We start from the raw sequence: 24086 nt of genomic DNA, 5'->3' as shown, positions 1-24086 counted from the left end.
AATTTGAATTCCCATACCTTTCACCAGCTCATTTATCAGTGTACGCAAATAGTTGGTTTGTTTCTTTTTCCCTTCACACACTTGAACCACGTCTGCCAGGTCCTGACGAACATCCTGGAGCAGCTTAGCTCCCATTTTCACCTCTCTCTCAAAGAACCGGAACAAAGGATCCTGATGGTTAAAACATTGAAAGTAAGTTGCAGATCAAGGTTCTTGCTGGAAAACTGCTATGAAAAGCAACCCCTTAATTCTGGATGGACTGAACAGTGACACTGTGACTCAAGCATTGAACATGAAGATGCAGGCTGTGGTGCAGGAAGTGATTGCAGAAACTGTTTTACAACCAACAATCTCCTCTCCCTTGGAGAAGCAAGGAAGTAGAAGTCACAGCTGAACAATTAATGCAGGCTGCCTGCTGCAGCTCCCTGGCTAGACTGTTTGCCATTGCATTTCTTCAAATAATACCCAAAAGACATAAACCAGGTTTTAGGAGCATTTCAAGAAACCCAGCAGGTCATTACATGGCTATGCAACCCAGAATCAGCATCAACACAGGTTCCATCGACCCCTCAGCAGTGTAATCAGTACTTGCAAATCACAATGCACCCGAACTTGTGCTTTGCCTATGACCACGTTAAATAAAATGTAGCTCTTACTTTAATGTTTTCCACAGTCCGCTTCAGATGGTTTAGGGTTTGTGGGATAAGGTGAAGCCAGTTAGAGGCTGTGGTATGCAGTGTTCTCATCCAGGCTGGGCGCCCATCCGATGTAGAATCGGTTCTTGTCTTCTTCTCAGTTTCTGCATAAGCCAGATCATCTTCATCCTCCAGCATCTGCATTTTCAGCATTTTACTGATCATATCTATGCCTAAAACAGAAGATTTGCTGTTAGTCAGAGAAGCAGTGGCATCAAGATTAAAACATCCCACTACATGCAAGAACCAGGACTTTCCATTATTCCTAGTCTAGACCTAAGATTCAGAACTGCCCAGCTGTAGGTGGCTCCAGAAGCTTACAATAAAGCTTTCCACAATCAAGATAGGAGCTTGCCATCTGGAAGACTAAATGTGACTGGCTTTTTTGATTCACAGGCTCCTGGTCAATTTTTGGACTACTCAAGTGTCCTTCCTTGTGGAAGGTAAACCAATTGTGTTGAGAGAGAGAAGGAGAAAGCTATTGACTCTTCAGCAAAATTTATATTTCTCTTCTGCTTTTTAGTTAGAATCGTGGCCTGGTAATCTATGGAAGACATTGTTAAAGTTCTGGATTTACCCTGTGTGGTGAGAAGAACTTTCTCTGCATTATTGGGCAGGCCCAGCCATGATGGTGTTTGTGTATCTGGAAGCATCTCAACCCACTGGACAAACTCTTCACGCCTGCAAGGCACAGTTGTAATACTCATTAAAAGGTTTCCTCTGTCAGAATGCCAAGGTAATGCTTTGCCCGAGACAGATGTTTACACAGCACAGAAATACAGGTTATGTGCTTGGTTTTTTGTTTTTCTTTGTGTGCAGTTTTTTAATTAAAAAAACCAAAGCTGTACACAGAAATCAGGATAAGGAAAAAATGATACCTGATTCCATCTGGCATCTGAATATCTTTGTGTCCATCAACTTTGCAAGCCAGTTTGAATTCACTGTCAAAACTTAAGGTAGTGAACAGACGTTCCAAGAAAGTGTTTAACAAACGTTGATCAAATTCATTATCGATACGACCTCCATAGATAGACTGGGCCATCAGTGTCTTCAGTGCAGACCAGGGGATCTTATCAGGGGAAATGTTTTGGCGACCCTATAATTAGCAGGAAACAATTGTTAAATTACCAACAGGTTTTTTGTTCCTACTCATTTAGCTTCCTTGATGTTTCTAGAACAGACTATTTCACTGAAGATCCAAAGTAATCTGTCGCCTGTGCCTAAGCACACAACACTACTTGCCTTTGCTGTATCATCCAACCAGGTATCCACTGTGTCACAGGCAGATCTCAGGTCAGATTCTCCGAACTCGTATTTCTTGGACCAACCCAACGGAGCATAGCGCAGGCGCTCTTGGATAATGGCATGGAACCAGGCAAGGAGGAAATACAAACGAGCACGCTCATTTGGAGACTAGAGCGGGAGGAAAAAACCAACACAAAACCAAGTAACTGTTACTTCAAGTGAACTGATAAAGCCAGCTAAGAGACTACAAAGTATCAGACTTAATGTTAGATTGCTACTGAAACTGAATACATTCTACCAACAGAACAAGCAACTACTACTTTACTTGGGGGAGCAGAGAAAAACATTTGAAGCACATCTTAGAAGCTGAGATTTTAACATCTAAGTAAGATTTCAAGTAATGTGTTCTTGCATTCAGTTTCATCGACACAAACCACAGTCTCACCTTGCACATCCTAGAAACTGGAATGCTACTGAAGGTTCTCAGCATGTTTGCCTTTACACCAGGAGGAGGTTCAAACACGAAGATTCGGCCGGCACGTAACAAATTCACTGGCACCTAGAGAAGATCAGTAAGCTCAAATCCAGCTGCTTTAGCCTTCAGTAAATTAAATTCCAGCACAGTCTGTTACCTTCAAAAACCTCATGGTGAGCACATGAAGTCCTGCCTTTCTTTTGGAGGTTAAAGGAACAATATGAAGTTTTCAGCTACAATTCAGTTATCAGAAAGCAAGCCTAGTAACTCCCCATGTGTGTATTTTCCTTCTTCTTTACTGCAGAAAGGCAGTCATGAGAAAACCTTCCCTGGGGAGCACTCTTAGCTCTGCAAGCCAGTTACTCTGCCTGAGAAAATCAAATTTTAAATCAGTATTACCTTTGGATTAATCTCCATGGTAAGGAAGAGTCTGAAACAAGCATGGGGTTGCAGGGAATGTAGTTTCTTTTCTAGTTGCATGAGCCAGCCAGGAGCCAGGTGAACGTTCTTCAGCATTACCCATCTGTGAATTTTTGAAACAGAGAAAGTGCTTTTTAGTGAACAGCTTATGGATCCTGCCTGTGATCATCACAAAGAATAACAGAACATGATATCAATGCTACAGATTTTCCTCCCTCTTTTAAACCTACCATCTACATAGAACCAGAGTTCCTGTGTACCGTAAATGGGTTAATTTTCTTGTTCTGCAGGTACAACCTACTTCTCCTCATAATATTTAAATATAAGATGTAAACAGATGTGCTTGCTATTACAAACTTAAATTCTAAAGACAGGCCTACTTTTTTGTTTTACTCACAGTTTTATCTCTCTAGCCAATAGGTAACTTCCCCCTTTTACCTTTCTACTAGGCAGTATCCTAGCTGAAAATGAAACAGAACTTACCTTCCAGATTTCACTGCTGTGTTTATTGCTTTATCTGCTTGGTTAAAACCTTCAGCAGAACCTAAAAGACAAAAGGGTTGTTAAATTTCTTACTGCTAACAATTTCATTACGTTTAGATGTTGAAATAAGGTATGCTCTTACCAATAGCAATAGAAGTAATCTGTGTATTCTGCTCAGCTGCAAGGTCTTCAACATGACCACTGGCATCATAACCAGGCACCGAACACATCAGCACAGGGGTATTCGGTTTCACCTGTGCCCCAAGAAGTTGAAAAGGATATGAATCAATCACTAGATAAATATGAAATGCAGTAAAGTTCAGTGTTTCTTTCCTCTGTATAACTAAACCCATGATGTTACTCTTAGTTTTGCATTAACAAATAGAAGAACAATCCACTCCTCATACCAGAGAAGGGTAAGTGGAAGAAATATTCACTGGATAGCTTAACTCACTGTGGAATTCATGCAAGGTGGCACTAAGCATCTCAAAAACAAGTAGTTTACCTCTGTATCCACAATGTGTGTCAGATCTAAAGGCTGCTCCATAATAGACATGAAAGACTCTCCAAGATTTGTTGAAACAAAGGTATGTGCCATGGCCAACAAACGATCTGGACGGAAGGCCTGGATCAGAAGCAAGCGATGAATGGCCTGTCCAATGGGAGCTGGAAAGAGGAGACAGGATTAGTTGGACAGGTAAGAAAACCATCCTCAACACACTCCTGTCTTCAATTCTCCATTCAGTTTCTCCCCATCTTGTTCTGAAGACTATGTATATAGAAAGCTAATTATCATTTGAAAGATCAGATGCAACTTTTTAATGAAATGCTTATATTCTGTTTTCAATTTGACAGCTTAAAAAAACTTAACCGGCTTCAGCTGGTTTAAAAAATCTACAGGCTGGAATTATTGCCATGAGTGATTTTAATTTCCAGGGACAACAGATCTCTTCACATCATCCCACTCACAAAATAATCTGCTCTTCTGCTAAACTTAGAATTACTATACACTTGTCTAGCATGGATAGGGTAGATAACCTAGAGCTGCTTCAGTTAATGGTTAAGCAGCTTTTGATGCCTCTCAAGGCATCACTTTAATAAGCAGCTAGTAAATACGAGCTCAGAATCCTTAATTTAGCAAGCAACAGGAATGAACCCAGAATGATCAAAGGCAGCAAACACGTCCTAAAGTTATCTTTCAGACAAAGGAGGAACTGAAGGGCAACAGTTACCCTCAAGTTCTCGCTCTTAACAAATCAGTACTGACAACTAATGTAGCAAGACGTAAGACTTCATGCTTAGATACAACTGCACCTTGAAACACTCTACTGCCCTGTTCTCAGAAAATTTGTGTCTTGGAGCTTTTCAGAGTACTGAGCTATCTCCAGATTGGCAGTGACTAAGGTTAATCCAAACTATTATGCAATCTAATGAGATTGTAGAATTACGTTTCATCCTCGGTAGAAGACTAGAACACAGGTTAAGGTGCAGCAACCAAGTGTAGTAACTACTGCTTGGAACAGTTTGGTTTAAAAAACGCAATGAAGCCAAACAAAGAAACCTTCCAAAACCCACCAAAACAACCCAGAATCAAACCCACTAGATTTGAGGTTCCTACACAGTCCCAACTTTATGATTTTCCTAACCATTAAGGTCCAAAATTAAATTCCACTTTAGAATTACTTTTAAAATCATAGTAACTGCTTAGATCACTATAGTAGGACTGGTATGGACAACAGTGCAACTTCACTTACTTGCAGGTTTTTCTTCAGTCCAAAGGTATGGTACAGTCTGCTCTGGGGAGCTGCTATCCAGCCAGATACAGAATTGCTGTATTGAAAAAAAAAAAGCAAAAAACCTGAACTGGAGTTTCATAACAACAGAAACCTGCTGCAAGGATACGTAAAACTCAAATTACACTTTGTCTATTATGCTTTCTTTAGATGTACCAAATCATGTCACTGATATGCCTGATTTCACTGATTGCCTCCAGCACCCCTGATTCTACAGATCTCTACCAAGTCCCAGCCCAAGCTGTATGTTATTTTACCCCACGCTGAACAGTTCGAGAAAAATTAGATGCAGTAAAGAGAATTCAACTTCTAATATAAAAACTAGGCAGGGCAAACCAAACAGGTACTATTTAAGACATGGACATAATTTGGGACATACAGTTTCACAGTCAAGACAAAGATGTATTACTCTCTGAACACTTCAGTCATAAGAAGGTGCAGCGTTCAGCAGATGAGTACACTCCAAGTTTATGCCACATAGACATGTCCAAGACCCCACCATAATGAAGTTATGTATGGCTGGGGCTGCTTCCTTCTACTGCATAATTATCACACATTGGTGATGCAGTAAATGACTTGCAGTGTCACACTTTCTGCTACCATGGGAACCAGAGCTGGTCAACCACAAAGCCAGATGAATGGTGAAACTGTTTATGAGTGATGAACAATGCTGGTATTTACAAGTTTCACAGCTGGGTTACGAAGGAAGTAAGAACATTCATTTCCACAACTACAGCTAGTTCATCTTCAGGGCATCTCTTCCCACAGCAGGAGAGCTTATATGTAAGTATGAAGCTCTTCAAGCAGACACACCTGGAAAGCTTAACAAGATAGCTCAGTGGAGAGACAGACCCTAGCCAACACTTACCTCATCAGCTTGAACTTTTGAAACGAGGTCCTTAAATGCAGGAAGGCAGCTCAGCCTCATCATTGCCTCTGTTTGCTCTACAGTCAAACCATTGATTTTGGGGAGAGATGCAGTGTTTAGTACAATCTCCTTCCCTCTCAAGAAGTGCTGGAATTCTGCATCATATGTAGGTTCCCTAATGTTAAGGGAAAAGAAGACTTTGGCTAGATGCCTTTAAGATATCCCTCCCTTTTTCAATTGAAATGAAGCAAGAAAACAAACATTTACCCAATAGTGCCTTTCAGTTTGATTCGGGCCAACAACATGGCAAATGTTATGTGATCCTGGTGCAGCATGCCACGTGCCACTCGATTGAAGGCCACCTAGGAACAAAAGAGAGCAGTAGTGTAAGAAGCTTTGAACTCTGACCCTTCAAAAATGATTAAAGAATTACATTTATTAGTTAAAAAACTGAACCTGAAAGAGATCCTTTGTGATAATTGAGAGACGGTGAGTATGGTCTGTAATTCCCTTCAGATTTGGGTTCTCATACAAGACATTGTGATAGATGTCCAAGAAAAACTGGAGGGAGTATTGGTACAGGAAATGTATCTGAAAGAGAAGAGAGTTTTATTTTTTCTCTCTACAATCCTGATGTTTGATAACCAGCAGAGTATGCCTACCAAACTGCAATACTGGGCAGTGCCTATTTAGCTTTAACCAGTAAATACACCAAGCTCCTGATTGGAAGAACTCAACCTACCTGTTTCAGTGACTCCATAGTAAAGTAGATACTGCTGCAAGCTGTAGAAAGAGGCAAGTACTGCTGAGAAACAGTCTCCACTTCTTGCATGACAATATCAGTCTCCTCTACTTTTCTGGTGACCTCTGCTGCTTCCTTCTTCAGGTTCTCAAGAGTAGTAATGATGGTGTCATCATCCAGGATACGTCCCTTCACTTCATTAAGTGCTTGTAGTAGGGATTTTTCCAACTGACGTAAGCGCAGCTGAAATTCACCTTAATTAGAAGAAAAGATAGGTCACATTGTACAGCTATGTTAGTTTTTAAGAATTATGCATATTGTGTGTACTTTGCCATTGGACAAACAGCAGCGTATGAAGATATTTCACTATGTATCACTAGAGTAAACCCACTGTAATCTTTTAGAACAGAAGGAAGTTAATTTTAGTAAACATACCCTGAAGCTTGAGGAGGTCAGAGCGTTTTTCATCAACATCTGGTCTTTCAGCTTTCAGGACTTCATTCAGACACTGGCTCTGTAAGCTGCTGCGAGTTACTGTGAAGTTCACAAAGGTAACACGAGAGCAGAGGTCTGGTGGGAATTCAACCTGTCACAGGGAACATGGAAAAACTTTCTCAGCTCTCTTCACGTGCCATTTCTACAAACAGGACAGCTTTTGTTTTACTTACTGTTGGATCTCTGGTGGAAAGGAAGATAACGAAAGATGGTGACAAATCAATATCTTGGTCTCCCAGAGTAATCAGAACTCTGCCTCCAGTTCTTCGGACTTCACGATTCAGAACAGGATTCAGAACTGGATCGTAGCTCTCCACATCCTAGAAAGACATATGTGTTAAAGACTGTTGTTCGCAAATGTCTCAGTCTAAAACTCCCAATCCAACTGGGGATTAAAATTCTGGTAAGTAAACAATTGGCAGCTGGTTTGGAATGGGGATCACATTCAGAATGTATTTGCACTTTAGATGTGTAATTGAGCTACACAGGGGCAGAAGAGGAGTATTATTAGTGGTGGTAATTTTGTTAGCTCTACTGCATGTAAGCCCTATTCTAAACAGCACAAGTTAACAGTTACTGATCTTTTTCATTTCCATACTGAGAAGCAAAAAACCCGCCCATTTCAAGTGAAAGTCAACTATTCCTATAGTTGCCTATTTCTTTATATTACTGAAATTTCTCCCTGATACTCAGAGTAGATTTAATTCTAGATAACTAGCCATGTCATATGACTAGAGAAAGCACATGAAAACAAAGGAACAGTTAGACAGGTTGCAAGTCATTTTATAGTGTGGAAGTAAAGAAAGATCATTTCAAAATAAAAGAATTTGATCTCAAAATGGTGGAAAAGGAAATAAGTTCTTTTGATTCTGTAGCTCACTAATTCTTCTCAGGACTAACACCACATGTATCACTAGTTTGCTTGTTAAATTGTAAGTTGAAAATAAAGTTGTTGGCATGTTACTAAGAGAACAATTGCAAACTTTTCTGGTACACGGGACAGAATTCAAGAATTTAAATAGTTTCTACATCATCGTGCCACTAACCTGAACCAGAAGTGGGTTACCAAATCTCAAGGCACTTTCCAAGTTCTTCCTGAAAGCATCATCCAAGAAACTTGTACGAGTTATCTTACGGTCTTTATATTCATTCATGATAAACTCTGTAGCTTGCCCAGAGGGATCAATGATCAAGGGATACCTTAAGTTAAAAATAAACCACTTCCATTATTTAGGTTTTGACTGCAGAATGTTGAAGCAGTTTTATGAATTTACATTGCATTATTAGTCTCAACTCTAAAACCTTGTTTATTCCTTCACTAAGTTGAGGCAGGTTCAGTGACTCACTTCAGAGTTTTGAAAGGTAAGTTTGTATTTGGGCAACGAAACAGCTTCAGTTCAAGGCAACTTATTTTAACAGCTAAGCATAACAAAAAAGGCAAGAAAAGGTGAATGAGAGCTTTTATGTTTTACGCATGGTTGAAAAGCTTTTACAAACATTAGTTTCACACACCAGTGAAACAGTGCTTTGAAGGAGCTACTGTGATTCAGTAGGTGCAAACCCTGCCTCCTGTGAGAATGTTGCTTCAGAACTCCGTCTCTTAGAATGAAGTACCTGTTAAAGCGCTTGAGCATGATGGCATTCTCAGTGCACAGGTCATCTGCAGGCAGAGAACTTGCTTGCCAGCGCAGCCGCTCATCGGCGTTGGAAAGGTACTCGGTCCTTGCGATGTCTGTGCGGAACTGCAGGAAGCAAACACAGTTAATATTTAACGTGACATTCTCCAACCAGCTGGTGAAGACTTTTGAAGTAAATGCAGCTCTACAAAGTGCTCTTTTCCAACCGCTCCATTCTTTACCTAGCAACCCTAAAGTTTAACTCCTGCAGTAAATCAGTTTATGGTTAACTTATCATGACTGGATCTTTACCTGGATATTTGCTTGCTGCAAATGGTGAGACCATGTAGTGAACAGATTCTGACGCATCTGCTGATCAAAGTAGCCAGCATAAGCAATAAAAGCTCCCGAAAGTAAACAGTCTCCTGCAATAGTGGACATCTGGTTTTTGAAAGTCTCACTTGTCTTCTCCCATCTTTCACGTTCAGCAGAAAGACTCTTCAGAAGAGCTGTGCTACGGTTTACCTAGAAATAAGTGGCGAAGTAGATTCTTTAGATGATGAACTGTTGTCATATTACAAGTCTCTCAAGGCCCAATTTAAATTTAAAAGCTCAGCATGAGATTAAATTTGGGGTTCTCCACTTCAGTGCTTATTTGTTATGTTGATTTTAACTGTTACCTTGAGGAACTTAAAAGTGCTAAGTACTAGTACAGTAGCAACATACTAATGTATGATATCAAGTACATAGAAAAATCTACCCTCCCCTCCTTTAAGTCCAGTTAAGACATTACAATCACACTACATCCATGCCGGTTTTCAAAGGCTTTCTATGTATTTTAAACCTTATGAGAACTGTCTTGTTAATCTAGTGGCAACATGAGTTGATATTTCTCTAACTCCCGACAGGTTTCTTGAGAAGCCTCATGACACCCAGAGATGAAACAGCTTAAATGCACTGCAGAAGGGAAGCAACCAAGTCCACTCTCAAGCTTGAAGAACAATTCAATTTTGGACTGTCAAAGATTATAGAATGGAAAATTATTGGTATATAAAGTCTTACTTTTGCTTCTACAGCAGCCAAGTCTGCCTTAATAGCTTGAGCCTCCGAAATCAGTACTGCATATTCTTCTTTGTAACGGGCAATACTGGCCTCAAGATCCCGAATCATCTGCTCCACTTCATTTGCTTTCTGTTGGTTGTCTTTGGCATCATCTTCCAGCTTCTGCAGTTCATTGCGTAGAGGTTCCACTCTTTTCAACATATCAGCATAGTTCAGCTGCAAATGGTAAATAGAACCTTTATACTTTCAAAAATGACTGTTAACAAGAACCACAGCATTCAGGTATATACTATCAACTGCATCTTTTCAAATTTATGTACTTCTGATCTCTGTAAGAATTAATAACTACTTTAGAGAAACTTTGTTTACCAATCCCTAGGAACTAATTGAAACTAAGCACAGAAACATAATTGCTTTTTGCAAGATTCTTGTGCTGCTCTGTAGATTTACACAGGTTCAGACCACATTAAAAAGTGCACAGCATCATTTTACATAAATATTCAATATGGTGTCCATGCCAATACTGTGCTAATCTGCCTTTCTTAGCAATGAAATAAGTAAAGCTAAGCCACAGAACAATTAGGACAGGACCTGTTGGCAGATTCAAATTAAGTACACTCTCTCCAGATCATGCCATTCCAAGCAGGCACAGTTTTAACAAGCCAAACATTCTGCTGTATTGAACACCAACAGCAAGTAAAACCCTTTTTGGGTATCTCAGTCTGGGGGCAAGATGCCCCAAAGCCTATTCCTTTAGGAAACTAGTCAAGTATTTAAATGTCTGCCTAAAAGACCTTGGCACAACTGCCTTGAGTGTGTTCTACTCTGAGGCAAGACAAATGCAGTCTCATTAAGAGGACTGCATTGCATTTTCCAGTGAAGAACCGTATTGTCCTGAAGAACGACATTACATACAGAAAGTATCCACTAATGTTCACTGTAAACCCAAAGTTTTCCAGTGCAGAGGCTGTACCACAACTGGCTAATAATTCTCTGGCACAGCACTATATATTGCATAAGCATTCATCTGAACCATCTACCCCATTTCTCTGAAGCAAAATAGCTTGCAGTTCTTAGCTGAATAAAGGCAAATTCAGAGCCTTTAGACACTGCTATATGTCTTCTGGCTCACTCTTTTCACCTTGCCTTTGCTTCCTCAAGCTGACTTTACCTGTGCAATTGCCCATTTCACCATAGGTCCGCAGGCCAGTGATGCTCTGTTTACGATTTCATAGTTGTAACTTGGGTTTGACAGGTAGTTTTTCTTCATCTTCTCCCGGATGGCATCACTGCAAGGGAAAAATTTTTACAGATAGCATGAGTACACTGTATGTCAGCACAGAGCTGCTCAGTATCCCTTTATCTAGCCTGCCTTCCACAGGGGACAGTGAACATTCTCTGGCAGTTTTGCTGAGTAGTAGCTGGGATGTTTTAAGTAGCTCCATACGTTGTTTCAGAAATCACAGCTTACAGGTGATAAAAAAAATTTATCAATATTTTAAGATTAGTCACTCACAAACTGCTCAACTCTGCTCTGAAAAATTTGGACTTGGAAGGGAATTCAGATGTCTCTAGTCTGACCTTCAGCTCACATTCAGAGTCAGCTAAGAGGCTGACCTCCTAAGCTGAATAAAGCCCTCAGCAGCCTGGTCTGTTATTGCTGCAAGGCCACTTTCGACTGACATTGTGGCTTTGGACACCAACACGCTGCTTTGCAACCATGCCTTGAAGTCACACAACAAGCAGCAGCTTTGCTCCAGTTTGCATGATACACTTTGGCTTCAGCAGTCCATTTCCTGTACCACCTGCATGTTCATCATGTACAGTAAGCTGGTGTCAAAGGAAGTCACGTGCTACCAAAGCAATTACACAGAGGACAGTCCAGTTAAGACCCTCCATTCTTTATAAATAGTTTGTTCACATAAATATCTCACACTTTACCTGATTTCCTCAGCAGAGAAGTTAACAATGGTTGGAATGAAGTTCTCTCTCATGATGATGGAACGTATTTGTTTCCAGTCAGTGGTACTTTCACCTAACAGCAGGCAGATGGACTCCAGCGCCAACTTAACTGCTGCAGGTGGATTAGCCATGGAACGGACCTCTACCAGGTGCTGCTTCTTTATTGACTTCACAGCTAACCAGGGCCAGAAAGATGAAGAGTGTTGATTGGGAAGAAAGCAAACAGTTAGCAAAGCCCAGTAGAGTACACCCTGGATTTGTAAAAATGCTTCAAGATTCTAGAAAGGAATATGAGGCTATTACAGAAGCAGATACTCCTGAATAACTACTATATTACAAGACTTCCATGAATATCAACTTGCCAAATGGGGACAGGCAACTTACTTTGCTGCATAAAAACAATTGACTCAAAACCAGTGATTTGTCTACCCAGTTTAATGAATGGACAGCTTGACTGTATGCTGTATGTACAACAGCAAGGCATCACTGATCTTTCTACAGCTGGTCTGCCAGAAACTAAGCCACAAGCCACAGGAGTATCAAGTATCAGATTGGTACTATTACACACAGGAAAAAAAAAATAGCACAAAAATCACAGCTCAAAGACTGTGAATTTAGAAGGGATTTCTTCAACTCTGTTCAGCCCCATGCTAAGAGCCTACACTTTTATTAGACAGGACCAAGCCAGATGACAACAGAACACATTCCCATAGACCAGTTTTATATCCAAGACCACAGTGTGATCTCTTCAAATGTTTACATACCATTTTGAGCTTCAATGACAGCAGGTTCCACTTTGTCAAGATCTTCTTTCACACTCATCTGTTTGTCTGCAATGACCTCCTGCTGCTTGTGCAGCTGTTCCTGAATCTCCTGGCTCATAACCTGTAAGAGAATTTCACAGACAAAATATGCTTTTTAGAAGCTGAATTTCTTCCAGTACTTGCTCTGTAGACTCTGTTTTGTAAATAAAATAGTTGCTATGCACAGAGATTTAATAAAAATTTTTACCTTTTTCTTCTCAGCTTCCTGTTGATCTTTCACCATCTTTTTCAACTTGTCATTGGCTGCTGCATTTTTCACTTCCAGCTCCTGACTCTTTATTCTTAGGTCACGCCGCAATTCTTCCACCTGAGATCAATTTTAAGATGGAAGAGAGAATTCATATTAAGCACTGAGATCTATTTAATCACTCCAGCCTTACAGAGAGCAAAGTTTTAAAGATACATACCTGATCAACTGTTTCCTTGATTTTTCTAAGACCAACGTTCAAATGCATTTGCTGTTCCTCCAGTTCACTTCGTTTCTCATTGAACAAGTTGGCATAATGGTTGATGAAGTCCAAATAGTGACGTGGTGTGATTGCCATTGTTCTGCCTCCTCGTTTTGCCAGCCGAGCATTAGCCTTTAGGGAACAAAAAGTTGTAGAACATGCACTGTTCTAAAATTTATTTGGATGCCAAGGATCATAGTTTTTAGGAAACTGGTGAATGATGCCATGGCCTAGAGGTAAGTGTAAGTTAAGCAGCGTAATAATAACATACCTGGTGAAGAGTCTGGTGCACAAACACACAGCTATTAACAATAGCCTCCCTGTGTGATGGTGGCTGTGGCAGCTTATCATACACAACTGGCATGTAATCAGGCACAATGTAATTTGGTTTCTCAAGATCCATTTTGCTTGTGAACTCTTTGCCAACTTGGTATAGTGCCTCAGTTGACCAGTCTCCAAACCAGTTCAAGACGCATCTGAAATAAAAAGCATTTGTGAAGACTTTCCCAGAAGCAGTGTTTTAATGATACTTGTAACATATGTTAGAATATGCAGCAATTACCTGTTGAAGAGTGCAGGAGAAGTAGCTGCCCTGTCCTTCAGGCCCTCAGAAGATGGATTCATAGTGAACACTACATGGAGATTCCGAATAACTTGGCTGGTGAACCATTTGTAGAGTTCCTCATGCGAATCTAACATTAAACCTTCTTTTTGTGCTCCTTCTTTACACTGAGTCATCAGGGTAGCATATTCATCTCCTTCAAAGAGACCAGGAACCTAATTCAAAAGATATTTTTGTTGTAGTTTATGGTTGTAAAAAGGTGCTTAAAATAGTTACTCACAATCTTCTTACCTCTCCGTTGGCTAGGAGAGTGTTCATTCTCTCCAGGAATCCAGAATCCAAGACGTTTGACTCATCCATGATAAAAGCTATTTTTTCATTTTTACACCCAGAACGTCTCAATACTGTCCTAAGGTCTTCATCAAAATCTTCACCTGTGTATTTTCTGTGAACCTGGTAAGAGTTAACACTGGTCATTAACATTTTGGCTTAGCTTTTAATGGGATTTTAGGGGTGAATATATAAGTGGGAGTTTTGACTTGCAGGTTTTCAGAAGTTAAACTAGCACACCAACCTTGATTTGGTAGACACTCAAACCGTTCATCCAGGCAACAAATCTTGACAGGGTTGTTTTCCCTGCTCCACTGACTCCAATTAGCAGCAAGTGGCCCTGTGGCTGACGGAAGATTCTGAAAAAGAACACAACCAATTGTGATTGATAAGTGTTAGAAACTTACTGAAGCTCTTCCTAGAACACCTCAGCTTCAAGTTAGTACTAAAACTGACATACCTTTCCAGATAGGATCCTGCTATCTGGAGGCTGGCACTATATTTTCTATAGACAACAATGAGACCATGCTTCATTCTTACTTTGTACTGAGGCTACTCTGTTTTAGAATAAGTCTAAATATGGCTTACATGAGCAGCAATGGAAGTCTCAACTTACCGGTCAATTCTTAACACATGATCCAAGACTTCATTGAACAGGACAAGTGGAACATCAAGTTCTTCTTCATAAAAGACTTTAAGCCTAGCTTTCACATAGTCTCTTAGTTCTTCTTGATCCACTGGGATATAATCCTAAAAGAACCAGTTGATATAGTATGGAGATTAAGGAATTTGCTTAGGGGTAACTTTATGAGTACACAAAAGCAGAACTGCTAGAATACTTGAAGTAGCAATCCTCTAGAAAAGCTTAAGAATACTATACTCATTTAACTTGCACAGGAACATGTCCACTGCCTAGAGTGTCACAGATAGCAGCATGGGGTTTAAACACTGTATCTACTGAACCTATCACAGGCTAAGCCTGTGCTGCCAGCTACCAAAGACACTGGGAAGTAGCACTACAGACTTACTCCCTTCCCCAATTTATTTTAAACAGCCTTTCCTAGTCACTTACTATTGGTCAGAGATGGGTAGCAAGCCAGGTGGACTTTTGGCTCAACCCACTGGATTTGTATGGACTGCCCAGATGGATCACTTCAGATTACAAGAAATAGGTCACCAGAAAATGTGTAATACCAGTATTTCTCAAGGGTCACTGCCTTATCCAAGCGATTCCATAAGGAATAACTGTCACCTGGTAGTGTCACACTATTCTTGAGAAATATTATTTAATACTGCCTTTACATCCCATGGTAACTCTTACAATAGCATCCCTCGCATAACAGCTATTAACTTTGTGGCAAAGCTCACAGATAATCACAGTAAAAATTTACTGGAGATCAATTTAACAAAATGATGGACACTGATTATCATTTTAATACAGTCATAACAGCTGCATCACTCAGATGATGAGTTGCATCCAACCTATTTAAAATTTTTTTTAAAAAGTTTTACTTGCCTTTGACAGCCAGTTGCTGTATAAGATAGGTCTGCTCATAGCCTTTTCTTTGTCAATGTTGGGGAAATGTTTCAGAGCAACCATGTCAATGTTCTCATCAGTCCAGCGTCTCTCCTCATCTTCCACAAGTCTGGATAAAGAAGTAAGCCAGTGAGTACAGTCCTCTGTAATGGGAAGATATAATCACACCACGTGGAAGCACTGTGACTGAAGTATATTTCTGCTTTGTACAGATACAACTCCCAAGAGAGTCAAGCTGGAGTGAAGGGAAATATTCTCATTGGCATTCCAGCTATTTAACATGAAGCACACTTTAGTTTGATCTTCTAATGAAAGTTGGCAAGGAATAGGGAGAATTAATTTTCGACTCTTTATGGTTTTGCCTCCCCAACTCACAATTATTTTACCTGTCCTGGAAGAGACGTAAGGCTTCGTGGGCCCAAATCCTGATAAGGCCTTCAACTGGTAAGGTTTCTAGTGGTCTTAATGCTTCGAATATACCTCTCACCCACCGAGTCATTTCACGAGGTGAATAGATGTAGTGTGGCTGCGTGTCTTGAGTGAATCTCTCCTAAAAATTTAAACTTAATTAGTTACTTTATCTCAAAATTGCACCATATTTTTGTACAGGCCTTGGCATTGCAAGGTATTATGCTGACAGCATAATTTAGTCATTTTTGCCAGAACTCAAGTAACTGGTTGAGTACTGTACACATATTATCCATGTGAAAGGTAAACAATGCATGTTAAATGATTCAGCATAAAAGGAAGCCTTCTAACTAGAGTCTGGAGTTGCACTTAACTAGTTACCTGAGACATTGTGTAGAATTCTACCATAGCAGCAGTGAGAGGTTCTGCATATGTGCGAAGTGATGGGATCAGCCTCAGCATTGCACGATTGAATGTTCCATATATTTGAGTAAGTGAAGCTGGTCCAGGATAGTCCACATAAACCACAGGAACATGTCGTAAAAATCTGAAAGATTAGCAAATTACACAGTACAGAAAGTCAAATTACAATCTGTATTCTCTTCATTATCTTTTGCCAAAATTAAGTAACTCCTTGCTTCAAAAATCATCATCAGTAACTGCAGTTGGTTTGATTGCTCCTTAATGACTTGGACCAAAAAGTATTCTGAAGTGTTTCAGATAGGTGATTCAACAGCCTAACACTGAGTCTGCTGCCTGGCTGTCATGATAAGAACCAAGCAGCAGGTAGTGCAAAAGCAAGGAACACGATTTCAGCACAGCTGTTGCTAAACAAGTGTATTAAGAACAGATTACAAAATCAATGCTTCAGTTTTGACTCTGATTCTGTTGTTATATAGAATCTACTAGACACATTACCTGTGTGATAAAGGTTTTCTTCCAGGATCAGTAGGTGGATTACATGCACCAACAAACTGAATTCTCTCCAGTTTCACCCAGGTCTGGTCAGATGTACGGTAGAATCCTCCATGTTCCACCATCTGGAACAAAATAGTAAAAATAAAATCAAATCAGTGGAACATTGTATTCCCCTAAAAGTAGCTGTTGTGATACAGTTTACAGTTGCTTAAAAAGAAAAACAAACCTGTCTAATGAAGGATATGACTCTCTGTGTGCCATACTTATCCATATCTGGCAAGTTGATTTCATCACAGAACAGCACCAGCCACTTTCCTAACTGCACAGGAGCCAGCACCACTCCATTAGGGGTACGCCTGTATTCACAGTAGTGATCAAAAGTTTTCAACAGCAGTTCTGGAGTGGTAGCACTTGAAAAGTTGAGTCCAACCACCTTAAAAAGAGAACAGTGAAAAAAAAAAAATTAAAATACACTAAGGCTTGAAAGAGAGCGTATCAAGAGTCCTGAAAACAGCTATGTTCAGCTGTTCGCAGTGGAAATATATCTACCATCCACATTACAGGTATATTACCATAAATATACAGGTATATACAGCCTATATACTCTTTGCTTCCCACTGTAGGTTCTCCATTTACCATGCAGCAGTGCATCTTGCCCAACCCTGTATTTTGAATATCACGGCCTCATGTAACTGTTATTCCACCTAAATATACAGAAGGATGAGAGCTACTCAAACAATTGCACAGGTTTTTAAATACTGAATGCAGCAATGTTCCTCTGTTACTAAAATGGCAAACAAAGAAAGCAGTTTTAGGCTAAGGAACTTGAGAAACGAATTTGTATTCTCCTCAACATGATTTTTATTTTTTGCTATATATACACATGACTGACTGAGGTGAAGCTACCACTGAGTTCTGGCTAGGAAATAATTTCCATGCTATCTTTAATCTTAAGAAGATTAAAGACTTGCTACTACTCTGTAATTCACACACACACATACACACACACACACTCTCTCTCTCTTGTGTACCTCCATGTCAGGCAGAGCTCTGAGAGCACTGAAGAGGGTCATGGTCTTTCCAGAGCCTGGTGGGCCACAGAGCACCAGAGGTTTGTGCTCTGCCAGCCAAGTGTACAGCAATGCTTCATGCCGAACTGTATCTAGGGTTGGCACTACAACATCAGGAGCTGCAACTTTGTGTGTTTCAACTTCAATTTGAGGAACTTTGGATTGCCATGGCACCCATTCACCTGTTATGGACACCTAGGAGCACAAAAACATGATCAGACATTTTAGGACAGGAATCCAGCTAAACCTTAATTAATTTTTTAAAGTGACGTCAAATTTGATGTGTTTATTTAAACAAGCAGCTTGTTTGCTGAACTGTGAAACTGCAAAATTTAAAACAGTCTAGCAGTTTATTCTCCAGGTTTGTCTTCAAAATCTAAAGCAAGCTTTTAAGAAAATGAAAGAGCAACACTTCTAGTACAAGAAATGTTTACCTCATAGTCAATTATAGGTATGTTGGGTGCAGTTGGCAGTGGCACAGTGGTGATTCTCCTAATGTATTCTCCCAGCTCTGCTCTCATTTTCAAACGACTGTCTCCAGAAAGAGACCATAGTATTGCATAGACCAGGTACCTCTGTAAGAAGCAGCAACAGCAGCTATTGGTTTGAGAGTAACGGAACGAAACTCAATGAGTAACTCAAATCTAGGCAAAACCAGGAGTCACTTAACAGCAGATTGCATTTACCTGGATGTAACGCTCCAGCTGGTCTATCTGCATCGGGAAGTCGGGATGGTTGGCATTGTACTGGGCCACGTTGCGGCAAGCTTGGTGCAGCATGGAGAACAGAGAGCCGAGGCAGCGCAGGCGGGTGAGGTCCATAATGTGCTCCAGCTTGAAAGCGTGTTCAAGTGCCTTGGTTACCAGGCCGTTGGATGTGAAATATGGCTGCATTATTGTTGCAGCATCTCTCTGAATCTGTTGGGGGAGACAAACACTGCTCAAAGCATTTGCTTCTCATTTGACTACCAGGCAGAAAGAAATGATTTTGTTTAAGGTTTGAAATGCTTCATATTTAAAAACCAAACCAAACCAACAACCAAAAAAAACCCAAACAAACAAACAAAAAAAAAACCAACCAGAAAAAGAAAAAATATGTAAAGAGGAAGTCAGCTTTTCTATGATAGGCTGTCATAAATTCTACATATGGTGTACCTGCGACACAAGCATTTTTACTACTTAATCTCATAATGTAATTCAAGTTATACCTGCAACATTGGGGATGCTGCTTCTTCTCCTTCATCTTCTTTGCCCTTTCGCCTGCGCTGAGCTTCCTCCTCACCTTCATCCAGAGGAATGCTTCTGAGTCTGGCCAGGAAGTTATTGAATATCATGTCTGTACTGAGAACATCCTCACTGAACCAGACCATACCACACCTTGACACAGTAGCCAAAGTGGCATATTTCAGATCCTGTACTTCAAACATGATACGCACCTGAAAGACAGAAATTTAAAATGACTTTAAAACAGCCAATCAAGAGCAAAACAATACAAACCCTTTCCCTGAAAAAACAGAGACCTTTTAAAATATGCAAATTCGCATTTAGACACTGAATAATCAGCATCAGCATTATACTGTCCTAAAGTAAGTTCATCATTATTGACATTTACCGTAAGACTTAATTCACATTTTGTCTTACAGGGTCAGAGTAAGTGTAACATGAAATGTTTCCACATAAACTCCTTACTCCAGCAAACCACAATCTGAACTCAGTATTACTTTGCTTGTGGTGAGAAAGAGGGACAACACTAGTAAATACTAAATTAAACTAACAAGCTTATATACAGCACATAAGCACAATGTAAAAAAAGTAACATTACATTTGGTGGGAGGCTGAGACGTTCTCCATTCGGCAGAGTCAGAAGTTTGTTGTCATCCAAAACAGAGTTCAAGTTCTCAACCCATTCAGGGTCTACATCACCATCAAAGATAATCCACTGGCGTTTTTGTAGTTCACCTCTCACGTTGTCTATGATTCTATATTAAAGGCAATAGTCATTGAAGTAGAGAATTAAGACTCAGTAAGGCGAGATTATCCTTGGCACAAATGTACCAGCCATTTTGCATTTGTACTATTAAAGACTTACTTTCTCAGGACATGGGTAAACAAGCCATCTGTCCATTCCCTGGTGTTTGGATCTAAAGTACCATAGAGGTGATCTTTGCTGATTGCTTTTGGATCTATAATGTGAGCGACACCTTCCACACCCTCCAGACGTTCAAGGGCCTTCAGAAGTACTCTCCAAGCCATGCTCTTTCCACTTCCAGAGGGACCAACCATCATCAAACCATGATTTATCTGTGTAATCTGATACAGCTGAAGAACCTGTGACACAAGAAATAACGTACCAATTAACTTCAGCAGTTAATCTAAGCTTTTAGGTATTGTTTGTTTAAGACAACAAAAATTTAAAAGCTTTCCACCTTTCATAATATAAAAGTAAATTTAGTCTTATACATAAACTTCAATTCCACATTTTCAGTTTTAGATTTTACCTTTTCAACCCACATGCCACCAACTTCTTCTCCATCACCATAGGTAAGGTACATTTCCTGACACACTTTTTTAAGTTCCTCTCTCAAGGCTGTCATCTCTCCACGGTGATACTGTACTCCAGGGAATACATCAGAAAGGAGACTGAACAGCAGTGGAATGTCTTCTGCAACCAGCTTTGGTACCATAGTTTCACATACACTTTGGATCAGAATCTGCAGAGAGAGAGTGAGACACATTTCATTTAAGATTTTTTTGTTAAGTTCACTTCACCAAATGTGTTTGACAAGGAATACTTCACTAAATACTTAACTGATTAGGTACCAGACCAGGGCAGTCTCAGTCAAAACAACCACTGACAGGGTTTCAACTTCGGAACTACCCAATGACTTCCTATTGATTTTCAGTTTATGCAAGTCTGGTTTCTCATGTCTCTTCAATATGCTTCTGGCATTAATTGCTGAGATGCTGAGCAGCAATAAGTGTCATAAGCACCACCTCATAGGAATGAATTTTTCACTACAATTCAGGGAGTTGGAAAACATGTTTAACTTGGTGCTTCTAAGCTATCAAATTACCTTTGGTAACTAACATTACTTTGTTCACATGGCTTAATATTAAATGGTAAACACTGAAGGGTTAATTTCTTTGTTTAGTGTGCATCATCTATCACAGAAGCAGAGACTTTGCACACACATTACCTCTTGCTCTGGCAAGTTCTCAGCGATTTCTCCCTCATCAACAACTTCACCACGCTCTTCTTTCTCCCGCTTTATCTTCTGAATTCTCTCCCTCTTCACATTACCTGCACTAACCAGCACACTCTTCAGTGCTCTCAGGCCAAAATCGTAGTGACTTTGGGAGGACAGCTGTTCATCACAAAGCCTAAGAAGCAAAAGAGGCAAAATACAATTTGATTCTCAGTATGAACCAACATAATACTCAGTAAATATCATTCTTTACTTGAAACTTTTGCTTGAAATGATTGCTGCACAATATGCTTAGTGAGTTGCAAAGATTATAGCTTTGAACTGTAAGTTCTATTGTTACTGACTGAAGCCAAACTTGTTACTCACTTGAAGAATGGTACTATCTTATTGGCAAGAACTTCAGCTGTACGGAAACCCTGGGAGTACAACATGACCTGGGCAATCAACTGACGGTCTGGTTTTGTCATTGCCAAGCTACGGAACAACTTCTTCAAATTGTCAGGCAGATTAGATCTGCCTGCATAGCCAGGATTCATGGTGATGAAGATTGCCATGTCAGGGCTCACTTTGACTTGTTTGTTCAGCAGTTCACAGGTAATGGGTGTTGCAGCTGAAAAGAGAGTGTATTTAGTTATACCTGAGTCAGTAATCAATCACTCTGAGAACTGAAGTCATACTTTATCCTATTTTAGTTTCCTACAGTAATGGACAGCAGGTTCTCCAATACTGCAACTCAAACAATATAAATTTCTACCAACTGAAAGTTACATCAAATATTTAAGCTTTGACATAAAATAGCTTCATCCTTGCATTATTTGCAAGAAATGTAGCTTAGCAACAAAACAGCATGAAGGATGTTAGAAAAGAATTACATACTCTTGTCATAGTTGGGGTTGGAATGCTCTCGCAATGCTTCCTGGATGCACTGAACTTGCTGTGAAACTGCAGAGAGCATTCTCTCCTCCAGTCTGTTGAACTCGTCAAAGCAGCCCCATGCACCCACTTGGCAAAGTCCCACAAAGATGCGCCCCATTGCCTGCACGAAGAGGGGAAAATTCACTCAATTGCATCGTCAAAGGAAGCAGAGAAGAGCACTTTACACAATGCATCCAAGGCAGGAAGAAGCTGTGTTTAATTGTAGGGTACTGTATTTGTAGTATTGTAGAGTTATGAAAGGGTTCTGACATTCAGCTTTCACTGCTTCACAGAACCACAGAGGACAACCATAGCTCTCTTATTACTCCATACTGTACTGCAGTGTGTTCCAAAACAGGCAAACTAAGTCCACTGCATAATGTTTTGTCTGCTGATACCAATAACATCAGGTGCAGTTCTAGTCCTTTATCACAAGGAGGATATAAGAACTACAAAACATTTCAGAAGAGGAAATTGAATGGCCAGAGTATGATAACCTTTCCACATAAAGAACAACCTTTAAGGTAAGATTCTGTAGAAGGCAACATGAGGGAATATGATGGAGGTCTAGAATCTACTGGTTTCAGATGAATAGGAATAAATTATTCACTGTCTTTTCTACTACAAGAACATAGGAATCATTAAAAAAAGACAAAAAGAAGGTGCTTTTTCATGAAGTGCATAGTAATAGTGCACAGTAGAACAATTTGGTAAAGATGTTATAGAACCAAGTGTGCAAGTGGATTGAAGGGGAGAAATAGTACATGAAGAAACGTTCACTGGAGCATGAACAGAGTTAACACTTTTCCAGTGGGACTCCTGATCCTCTTAACTGCCAGAGGGAGGAAGGGAGCTGGGGCAAGGAAGGATCACATTATTGGTGATTTTTATACTCCCTAGGCATTTTCTTACAGTCACCCCTGTGAGCCAAATGCTGGCTTAATGGAATCCTGATCTGGTCAAAATACAGCTGTACAGAAAAAAGCCCACACATGGCCAACCTGGCAGAGTCTGAAAAGTTCAGTGATTCCTTGTCCATGTTTTACATTATTTTTTATCTCTACACTTGACCAAAGTTTTCATTTGGAGACAATTTGCTGTGTTACAGTTTACAGAATCATTTCATCTGGTTCTCAGTTTGAAGATGTCATTCATCTTCAAATATCTGGATAAATTTTCTTAGTTCTGAAGAATTCTTCACATGATGAGATAAACTGCACATCTGTGTTGCAAAGGATAATTTGGTAAAGTGCAGCTACTTCAGCAGTCTCACACTCCCATCTGTTCCTCATTAAACCAGTACTATCAATGCAAACTACATAGTTTAAAGTTACTTTCCTAAAACCAGTCTTAAGCCCCTGCCTTGTACTTCCTTTCCCTCCATTTGCTGTTACAGAACTACCTGTTCAAAAAACCCAGAACCTCTGCTCTAGCAGTGTTCTGCCCCACTTCTGCTTTAGGCATTTTTTTGTTACAGAGGTTCTATATGACCCATAGACACCAGCTCAGTTAAGACTTACAGATAATCACCTTGAAAATAAACACTGCTGGCTGTTTCGGAGTTCTGAAGAGATTCCTACTGGTTGTTAATGAAGACTACATTGTTTCAATCAAACAGCTTACCTGGAAGTCAAATGTTTCATCACAGTTGAAAACCAACACAAAGCGGCCAAGCTGATGCCCAAGAGCTTTAACAGATTCTGTTTTACCAGTACCAGCAGGACCTGTTTTTGAAATGGGATGGACACACTTTAGTGTTTATCATCTGAGCAGCACTGCCAACTCATGCAATCTGCCAGCATGCGGATTCTGAAGGTGCCTGTTCAAGAGGGTTCAACTGAAATCTAAAACTGTTCCAACTTCCCCCGAAACACCATTTTGTTCTTTGGTATCTTAGTTATAAGTGTTTTGCATGTTTACATTAACACTGTATTGTGGGAGTGCACATCCTTTCCCCACTCCACCCCTTAAACCCCATCCCAGGCCACACTACAGTCTCAGGAATGCTTGTT

General features: G+C 40.0%; 1 protein-coding gene across 1 annotated transcript in view; it reads right to left on the bottom strand.

Moving 5' to 3' along the window:
* The window catches only part of DYNC1H1 (dynein cytoplasmic 1 heavy chain 1), a 46262-nt gene that overhangs the window by 2788 nt on the left and 19388 nt on the right, over positions 1-24086 (bottom strand). The window contains 47 exon segments of the mRNA XM_017728938.1: positions 18-171; positions 657-868; positions 1273-1376; positions 1574-1791; positions 1938-2108; positions 2386-2499; positions 2815-2938; positions 3319-3379; positions 3461-3572; positions 3824-3984; positions 5073-5148; positions 5980-6154; positions 6247-6341; positions 6436-6570; positions 6722-6975; positions 7157-7307; positions 7390-7536; positions 8263-8416; positions 8831-8958; positions 9145-9357; positions 9895-10110; positions 11066-11183; positions 11836-12031; positions 12621-12741; positions 12868-12987; positions 13088-13261; positions 13401-13605; positions 13692-13906; positions 13983-14144; positions 14266-14380; positions 14638-14771; positions 15538-15667; positions 15945-16108; positions 16348-16513; positions 16885-17006; positions 17111-17317; positions 17916-18149; positions 18389-18529; positions 18641-18871; positions 19162-19389; positions 19776-19932; positions 20043-20281; positions 20452-20664; positions 21151-21334; positions 21526-21769; positions 22036-22195; positions 23698-23798. Coding sequence (XP_017584427.1) covers positions 18-171; positions 657-868; positions 1273-1376; positions 1574-1791; positions 1938-2108; positions 2386-2499; positions 2815-2938; positions 3319-3379; positions 3461-3572; positions 3824-3984; positions 5073-5148; positions 5980-6154; positions 6247-6341; positions 6436-6570; positions 6722-6975; positions 7157-7307; positions 7390-7536; positions 8263-8416; positions 8831-8958; positions 9145-9357; positions 9895-10110; positions 11066-11183; positions 11836-12031; positions 12621-12741; positions 12868-12987; positions 13088-13261; positions 13401-13605; positions 13692-13906; positions 13983-14144; positions 14266-14380; positions 14638-14771; positions 15538-15667; positions 15945-16108; positions 16348-16513; positions 16885-17006; positions 17111-17317; positions 17916-18149; positions 18389-18529; positions 18641-18871; positions 19162-19389; positions 19776-19932; positions 20043-20281; positions 20452-20664; positions 21151-21334; positions 21526-21769; positions 22036-22195; positions 23698-23798 — 7656 coding nt within the window.

This window comes from Corvus brachyrhynchos, unplaced genomic scaffold (genome assembly GCF_000691975.1).
Source record: "Corvus brachyrhynchos isolate BGI_N302 unplaced genomic scaffold, ASM69197v1 scaffold1, whole genome shotgun sequence".
In the NCBI taxonomy this organism is placed as follows: Eukaryota; Metazoa; Chordata; class Aves; order Passeriformes; family Corvidae; genus Corvus; species Corvus brachyrhynchos.
This window is presented reverse-complemented; position numbering and strand designations above follow the sequence as displayed.